The sequence below is a fragment of the Ranitomeya imitator genome, chromosome 1, assembly GCF_032444005.1.
Source record: "Ranitomeya imitator isolate aRanImi1 chromosome 1, aRanImi1.pri, whole genome shotgun sequence".
NCBI lineage: Eukaryota > Metazoa > Chordata > Amphibia > Anura > Dendrobatidae > Ranitomeya > Ranitomeya imitator.
This window is the reverse complement of record NC_091282.1, coordinates 647,322,644-647,332,271: the sequence shown is the minus strand read 5'-3', so window position 1 is coordinate 647,332,271 and position 9,628 is coordinate 647,322,644. Positions and strand designations below refer to the sequence as shown.

The 9,628-nt window shown below is 56.0% G+C and overlaps 1 protein-coding gene across 1 annotated transcript in view; it reads left to right on the top strand.

Moving 5' to 3' along the window:
- Positions 1-294: 294 nt before the first annotated feature.
- Positions 295-9,628, top strand: part of LOC138638779 (CD48 antigen-like) — a 78,584-nt gene continuing 69,250 nt past the window's right edge. The window contains exon 1 of the mRNA XM_069728363.1: positions 295-593. Within this exon, the coding sequence (XP_069584464.1) occupies positions 545-593 (49 nt within the window). The 5' untranslated portion in view covers positions 295-544. The remainder of the gene's footprint in view (positions 594-9,628) is intronic.

Below are 9,628 nucleotides of genomic sequence, written 5' to 3'. Positions count from 1 at the left end.
GTTGTACTTCACAGAAATATAACTTTTGGTTGTATCCCGGAATAATATGCAGCTACAACTGTCTCAATGTCTCACCAACACCTCTTTGCCTGTTTCCAGGGTACAGTGTGCGCTGAGCATGGCATCATGGGTCTTATATAGACCTGATGACGCTATGTGGCCAGCCAATCACAGTAATGCCACACTCAAGATGGCTACGGTATTACATTCACTGGCAGGCAATCCACACATGTTCATTGGCTGTCTACAAAGAGCCAAACATTTGGGGTGGGGGCTCAAGCATAAAAAATACTCGTTGAGAGTGACGAGCATCCCGAGCACACTGATGCTCGAGCGAGTGACAAGTAGTGACAAGCACGCTCGCTCATCGCCAGTCTTCAGTCCCTGCGGTATCGAGGGTCTGTTATGAGTCGCTCTCCAGCTCTCGCTCGTATGTTATTACGGAAGTGCAAACCACGAGGCAGAGCTCCTAGGAAGTTGTGTGATCCTTGTGAGTAAACTGACACTCACTCCGGGCCACTCCTCCCATGCGTGCACTCACATCATGAAGACCGAAACGTTACTGGTGCTTGGTGGGTGGCTTCTTGGTGTCGGTGAGTACTGCTTGTGTTATACACCTCCATTATCTGCACAAAGTCCTCGTCCCTGCTTACTGTGCACGAGCTGTGGAACTTTTTTCTTCTTCTAAACTTCTTTCTGACATCAGATCTGTGCAGCTCTCCTCCTTCATCCGCCTTCCTCTATCACCTTCCCCTTGTACTCGCTCGTCTCTCTACAGATTTGTTGCAGAAACTTCATGACCGTCCTTCTGAAGCTTCTGCACATGTGAGATGGACAGGTCAAGCTTGCATGTGTGCAGGACAACCAGCAGAGCATACATAGGCAGGAACACGGGTCAAACTATGACATCATGGGGTCAAGGGTCAGCGCATAGAAACAGATGAGACAGAGGGTACAGAATAATAAATCTGGTAATACATAATAGAAACATAACATTCAATGTTCAAACGGAAACAATAAACTCAAGTGCTGGGACTTGTGGTACTACGTCAAAAAACATGGCGACAAGGATACCAGTCGTAGGAATAAAGACTGATAAAAATCACATAGGGTAAAATGTAATGTACTATTGATAGCGGAGAAGTGAAAATTCTAAAATCAAATGCTGGTACTTGTGGTACTACATCAGCAAATGTAACCAGTAACCATTGCATCAGATGGCTGTGTCTCACAAAACTAAGACCTTCAGCCTCAAAAGTGGATTTTAACTATCCTACACTAAAAAGATTCCTGACATTCTTGGTGCCCCTGATTTATACCTATGTCGCTGCCCCCCCCCCCCACAGTATATTGCTGCCTGCTGCTGTTTCTGGTATATCGCTGCCCCCTGCTGTTTCCAGTGTAACAGGCCAGAGTAACACAGTTGCTGTAGATCAGATTTTTCTTGCTTTTGAGAATCATTGAGTGATATACTTAATAACGGGGCCCCAGGCAGCACACAGGGAGGGCAGAGATAGCGCATGGGGCCCCAGACATGGCACAGAGGCCCCCAGACATGGCACAGGATTGAGTCATATACTCAATAACGGGAGCCCCCGGCAGTGTACAGAGGGGCAGAGACAGCGAACGAACAGGGTCCCAGACAGCACTCAGGGAGCAGAGACAGCGAACGTGGGCCCAGGCAGCACACGGGGAGTAGAGACAGCGAATGGGGGCCCAGGCAGCACACGGGGAGCAGAGACAGCGAACGGGGGCCCAGGCAGCACACGGAGGGGCAGAGACAGCGAACGGGGGCCCAGGCAGCACACGGGGAGCAGAGACAGCGAACGGGGGCCCAGGCAGCACACGGAGGGGCAGAGACAGCGAACGGGGGCCCAGGCAGCACACGGGGAGTAGAGACAGCGAATGGGGGCCCAGGCAGCACACAGGGAGCAGAGACAGCGAACGGGGGCCCAGGCAGCACACGGAGGGGCAGAGACAGCGAACGGGGGCCCAGGCAGCACACGGAGGGGCAGAGACAGCGAACGGGGGCCCATGCAGCACATAGAGAGCAGAGACAGCGAACAGGGGCCCATGCAGCACACGGGGAGCAGAGACAGCGAACGGGGGCCCATGCAGCACACGGGGAGCAGAGACAGCGAACGGGGGCCCATGCAGCACACGGGGAGCAGAGACAGCGAACGGGGGCCCAGGCAGCACACGGGGAGCAGAGACAGCGAACGGAGGCCCAGGCAGCACATGGGGAGCAGAGACAGCGAACGGAGGCCCAGGCAGCACATGGGGAGCAGAGACAGCGAACGGGGGCCCAGGCAGCACACGGGGAGCAGAAACACCGAACGGGGCTCCAGGCAGCACAAGGGGAGCAGAAACACCGAACAGGGGCACAGGCAGCACACGGGGAGCAGAGACAGCGAATGGGAGCCCAGGCAGCACACGGGGAGCAGAGACAGCGAACTGGGGCCCATGCAGCACACAGGGAGCAGAGACAGCGAACGGGGGCCCAGGCAGCACACGGGGAGGAGAGACAGGGAACGGGGGCCCAGGCAACACACGGAGGGGCAGAGACAGCGAACGGGGGCCCAGGCAGCACACGGGGAGCAGAGACAGTGAACGGGGGCCCAGGCAGCACACGGGGAGCAGAGACAGCGAACGGGGGCCCAGGCAGCACACGGGGAGCAGAGACAGCCAAAGGGGGCCCAGGCAGCACACGGGGAGCAGAAACACCTAACGGGGCCCCAGGCAGCACACGGGGAGTAGAGACAGCCAACGGGGCCCCAGACAGCACACGGGGAGCAGAGACAGCCAACGGGGGCCCAGGCAGCACACGGGGAGCAGAGACAGCCAACGGGGGCCCAGGCAGCACACGGGGAGCAGAAACACCTAACGGGGCCCCAGGCAGTACACGGGAAGCAGAGACAGCGAACGGGGGCCCAGGCAGCACACGGGGAGCAGAGACAGCCAACGGGGGCCCAGGCAGCACACGGGGAGCAGAAACACCTAACGGGGCCCCAGACAGCACACGGGGAGCAGAGACAGCCAACGGGGCCCCAGACAGCACACGGGGAGCAGAGACAGCCAACGGGGGCCCAGGCAGCACTTGGGGAGCAGAAACACCTAACGGGGCCCCAGGCAGTACACGGGAAGCAGAGACAGCCAACGGGGGCCCAGGCATCACACGGGGAGCAGAGACAGTGAACGGGGGCCCAGGCATCACACGGGGAGCAGAAACACTGAACGGGGCCCCAGGCAGCACACAGGGAGCAGAAACACCGAACGGGGCCCCAGGCAGCACACGGGGAGCAGAGACAGCGAACGGGGGCCCAGGCAGTACAGTGGGGCCCCAGGCAGTGCACAGGGCCCCAGGCAGAACACGAGGCCCCAGGCAGTACACAGGGGCCCCAGGCAGCACATGGGGGGAAGACACAGCGAACGGGTCCCAGGCAAGGCTATACGTCTATATCATATCAATCTATCTATAAATATATCTATCGATAGATATATCTATCGATAACTAGATAGGTATATCGACAGATAATAGATTAGATAGATAGATAGATAACTAGATATGATAGATACATAATAGATAGATACGATAGATACGATAGATAGATACGATAGATAGATACGATAGATAGATAATAGATATGATAGATAATAGATACATAGATAATACCAAGCCCGGTGTTTATGTACCATTTTATTATATTTATTACTAAAGAGTTAGGCCGGGATCACACATGCGAGAAACTCGGACGAGTCTCGCATCTTAATACCCGGCAATGACAACGGCACTCGGGAGTGGAGCGTGCTGTTGCATGTATTTCTGTGCAGCCCCCCCCCCCACCAAGAATATGCCCGGAGTTAAAGTGGCCTACCACAGTTGCTGTAGATCAGATTTTTCTTGCTTTTGAGAATCATTGAGTGATATACTTAATAACGGGGCCCCAGGCAGCACACAGGGAGGGCAGAGATAGCGCATGGGGCCCCAGACATGGCACAGAGGCCCCCAGACATGGCACAGGATTGAGTCATATACTCAATAACGGGAGCCCCCGGCAGTGTACAGAGGGGCAGAGACAGCGAACGAACAGGGTCCCAGACAGCACTCAGGGAGCAGAGACAGCGAACGTGGGCCCATGCAGCACACGGGGAGTAGAGACAGCGAATGGGGGCCCAGGCAGCACACGGGGAGCAGAGACAGCGAACGGGGGCCCAGGCAGCACACGGAGGGGCAGAGACAGCGAACGGGGGCCCAGGCAGCACACGGGGAGTAGAGACAGCGAATGGGGGCCCAGGCAGCACACGGGGAGCAGAGACAGCGAACGGGGGCCCAGGCAGCACACGGAGGGGCAGAGACAGCGAACGGGGGCCCAGGCAGCACACGGAGGGGCAGAGACAGCGAACGGGGGCCCATGCAGCACACAGAGAGCAGAGAGCGAACGGGGGCCCATGCAGCACACGGGGAGCAGAGACAGCGAACGGGGGCCCATGCAGCACACGGGGAGCAGAGACAGCGAACGGGGGCCCATGCAGCACACGGGGAGCAGAGACAGCGAACGGGGGCCCAGGCAGCACACGGGGAGCAAAGACAGTGAATGGGGGCCCAGGCAGCACACGAAGGGGCAGAGACAGCGAACGGGGGCCCATGCAGCACACGGGGAGCAGAGACAGGGAACGCGGGCCCAGGCAGCACACGGGGAGCAGAGACAGCGAACGGAGGCCCAGGCAGCACATGGGGAGCAGAGACAGCGAACGGGGGCCCAGGCAGCACACGGGGAGCAGAAACACCGAACGGGGCTCCAGGCAGCACAAGGGGAGCAGAAACACCGAACAGGGGCACAGGCAGCACACGGGGAGCAGAGACAGCGAATGGGAGCCCAGGCAGCACACGGGGAGCAGAGACAGCGAACTGGGGCCCAGGCAGCACACGGAGGGGCAGAGACAGTGAACGGGGCCCATGCAGCACACAGGGAGCAGAGACAGCGAACGGGGGCCCAGGCAGCACACGGGGAGGAGAGACAGGGAATGGGGGCCCAGGCGGCACACGGAGGGGCAGAGACAGCGAACGGGGGCCCAGGCGGCACACGGGGAGCAGAGACAGTGAACGGGGGCCCAGGCAGCACACGGGGAGCAGAGACAGCGAACGGGGGCCCAGGCAGCACACGGGGAGCAGAGACAGCCAAAGGGGGCCCAGGCAGCACACGGGGAGCAAAAACACCTAACGGGGCCCCAGGCAGCACACGGGGAGTAGAGACAGCCAACGGGGCCCCAGACAGCACACGGGGAGCAGAGACAGCCAACGGGGGAGCAGAGACAGCCAACGGGGGCCCAGGCAGCACACGGGGAGCAGAGACAGCCAAAGGGGGCCAGGCAGCACACGGGGAGCAGAAACACCTAACGGGGCCCCAGGCAGTACACGGGAAGCAGAGACAGCGAACGGGGGCCCAGGCAGCACACGGGGAGCAGAGACAGCCAACGGGGGCCCAGGCAGCACACGGGGAGGAGAGACAGCCAACGGGGCCCCAGACAGCACACGGGGAGCAGAGACAGCCAACGGGGCCCCAGACAGCACACGGGGAGCAGAGACAGCCAACGGGGGCCCAGGCAGCACACGGGGAGGAGAGACAGGGAACGGGGGCCCAGGCAGCACACGGAGGGGCAGAGACAGCGAACGGGGGCCCAGGCAGCACACGGGGAGCAGAGACAGCGAACGGGGGCCCAGGCAGCACACGGGGAGCAGAGACAGTGAACGGGGGCCCAGGCAGCACACGGGGAGCAGAGACAGCGAACGGGGGCCCAGGCAGCACACGGGGAGCAGAGACAGCCAAAGGGGGCCCAGGCAGCACACGGGGAGCAGAAACACCTAACGGGGCCCCAGGCAGCACACGGGGAGTAGAGACAGCCAACGGGGCCCCAGACAGCACACGGGGAGCAGAGACAGCCAACGGGGGCCCAGACAGCACACGGGGAGCAGAGACAGCCAACGGGGGCCCAGGCAGCACACGGGGAGCAGAAACACCTAACGGGGCCCAAGGCAGTACACGGGAAGCAGAGACAGCGAACGGGGGCCCAGGCAGCACACGGGGAGCAGAGACAGCCAACGGGGGCCCAGGCAGCACACGGGGAGCAGAAACACCTAACGGGGCCCCAGACAGCACACGGGGAGCAGAGACAGCCAACGGGGCCCCAGACAGCACACGGGGAGCAGAGACAGCCAACGGGGGCCCAGGCAGCACTTGGGGAGCAGAAACACCTAACGGGGCCCCAGGCAGTACACGGGAAGCAGAGACAGCGAACGGGGGCCCAGGCATCACACGGGGAGCAGAGACAGTGAACGGGGGCCCAGGCATCACACGGGGAGCAGAGACAGCGAATGGGGGCCCAGGCAGCACACGGGGAGCAGAAACACTGAACGGGGCCTCAGGCAGCACACAGGGAGCAGAAACACCGAACGGGGCCCCAGGCAGCACACGGGGAGCAGAGACAGCGAACGGGGGCCCAGGCAGTACAGTGGGGCCCCAGGCAGTGCACAGGGCTCCAGGCAGCACACGAGGCCCCAGGCAGTACACAGGGGCCCCAGGCAGCACACGGGGGGAAGACACAGCGAACAGGTCCCAGGCAAGGCTATACGTCTATATCATATCAATCTATCTATAAATATATCTATCTATAGATATATCTATCGATAACTAGATAGGTATATCGACAGATAATAGATTAGATAGATAACTAGATATGATAGATATATAATAGATAGATACGATAGATAGATAGATAGATAGATAGATAGATAGATAGATAGATAGATAGATAGATAGATAGATAGATAGATATGATAGATAGATAATAGATATGATAGATAATAGATACATAGATAGATAATACCAAGCTCGGTGTTTAGTAATAAATATAATAAAATGGTACATAAAGAGTTAGGCCGGGATCACACATGCGAGAAACTCGGACGAGTCTCGCATCTTAATACCCGGCAATGACAACGGCACTCGGGAGTGGAGCGTGCTGTTGCATGTATTTTTGTGCAGCCGCATGTTCCGCTCCTCAGTGTCGGCGGCAGTGCCGGTTATTAAGATGCGAGACTCTTCTGAGTTTCTCGCATTTGTGATCCTGGCCTTAAATAAAAACACACACACGAAATCTGCGTTAGGTCGGGGTCATACTTGCAAGAAACTCACACGAGTCTCGCACCTCAATAACCGGCACTGCCGCCGGCACGAGGGACCGGAGTGTGCGGCTGCATGTATTTCTATGTAGCTGAACATTCCGATCCGAGTGCCGGCGGCAGTGACGGGTATTGAGGCGAGAGACTCATGTGAGTTTCTCGCAAGTGTGACCCCGGCCTTAAAAGCAATATCTGTTTAATTTAAAAAATAAAATTTAAAAAAAAAATGGCGTGGGCTCCCGCACAATTTTCTGTGCCAGAGAGGGAAAGCCAGCCACTGGGGGACCGATGTTTGTAGCCTGGGAAGGGGTTAATACCCATGGAGCTCCCAGGCTATGAATATCAGTCCACAGCTGTATATAAAAGCCTTTACTAGCTATTAAAATGATATGGGGTCCCCCTACAATTTATAGCAAGAATGGCTACGCAGACAGCTGCGGCCTGGTATTCATAGCCTAGAGAGGGGCCATGGATATTGGACCCCCCCCCCAGCTACAAATATCAGCTCCCAGCCGCCCCAGAAATGGCGCTTAGCCACTCTCTTCCCGAGTAGCGATGGGATATGGGGTAATGAGGGGTTAATGTCACCTTTGTAAGGTGACATTAAGCTGGCTTAGTAATGGTGAGGCGTCAAAGGGTTAATAAAATACACACATGCAAAATAAAGTATTTTAATGAAATAAAACACTACACAGTTTTGACCATTTTTATTGTACTGGTAATCCAAGCAAAGCCCTTGTCTCCTAGAAATAAAGAAAAATAATAAACCAACAGTATACTCCCTGATTCCGACGTAGTCCATAAGGGTCTATGCACCTGCCTGCGTGTTTTCACAGACCGTGTGTCCGTGTGCAAAACACGGAGACATGTCCGTTATTCTCCGGCAGCACGGTCCGCAAAGCGTCCCGCACAAGTGCACACGGAGAACAGTGTGCACTCTCCTCCGTGTGCACGTACCGCCGCATGACAAACAGCGCTACAGTTAAGCGCTGTCCCCTGCGTGTGGTGCTGAAGGCGGCTTTCATCTCTTGTCCCCTGCTGCGCACGCAGGAGAGAAGAGATGAAAAGTCAATGTTTTTTTTTGTGTTAAAAATAAAGTTTGGGGGTCACCTCCCACCCCCGTGCGCCCGCCCGCTTGCAGAGAAATACTCACCCAGCTCCCGCGATGCCTCCTCTGAGCGCTGGCAGCTTGTCCTGTCTGAGCGGTCACGTTGTACCGCTCATTACAGTGATGAATATGCGGCTCCACCTCCCATGATGTGACTTGACTAATCATTAGATGGGGTTTTACCACATCTAATGATTATGGGTAATTTATGGTGCGGCGCCGCATTGTAAACAGACATACTGCGTTCTGAAAAGATGCGCCGCATGTCCGTTTACGCGGGTCAGCCGCATGCGTCTTTTAATGCATAGTGGAGATGGGATTTCAGAAAATCCCCTCCACTATGCTGTAACATCTGGACGCTGTGTGTTTGATGCTGCGGCTCTACGCAGCGTCAAACACGCAGCGTTTCCTGATGGTAGAAACACACGCTTTTGACTGTGATTATAACAGGGCGGGAGGGCGGGTGATGTCTTCTCCATTTCATATGGTAAAAGAAAGGCAGAAAGACAAATTACCTCTTGTATAATATGATCCCCTACCTCCCTCACAGAGAGAGACCAGCTCACACCCTTCTCACAGAAAGAGACAGAGTTACCTCACCTATATAAGCCCCACCCTCCTCACAGTGACACACCAGGCACAAACATATCCTTCAGTCTAAGGCTATGTGCACACGTCAGGATTTTTTCCTGACAAAATCCGGAGATTTCTGCCAGAAATCCGCATGCTTTTTTTGCGCGTATTTTACGCGTATTTTGCGCGTTTTTTACGCTTTTTTTGCGCTGAATTTTTGCAGATTTTTTGTGTTTTTTTCCGGACACTCCAATTTAATGGGAAATCCGCAAAAAATCCGCAAAAATAATGAACATGCTGGGTTTTTTTGCGGAATGAGTTTTTTTGCGGAAAAAAACGCAAACATATGCACAAAAAATGCGGAATGCATTCTAAATGATAGGATGCATAATGTTTGCATTTTTTTAGCGATTTTATAGTGTTTTTATCGGGAAATTCTGCAAAAAAACGCTAAAAATCCGGACGTGTGCACATACCCTGAGGGCTCCTTCTCACTTGCGTGGGATACGGCCGAGTCTCGCAGGTTAAAACCCGGCTTGGCTGCCGGCACTTGGGAGCGGAGTGTGCAGCTCCATGTATTGCTGTGCGGCCGCACGCTCCGCTCTGGAGTGCCGGCGGCAGAGCTGGGTTTTAACCTGCGAGACTCGGACGTATTTCACACAAGTGAGAAGGAGCCCTAAGGCTGTGTGCACACGTTCCGGATTTTTTGCGTTTTAAAAACGCGATAAAACCTTGAAAAAAACGCTCACATTAAGCATTCTATTAAT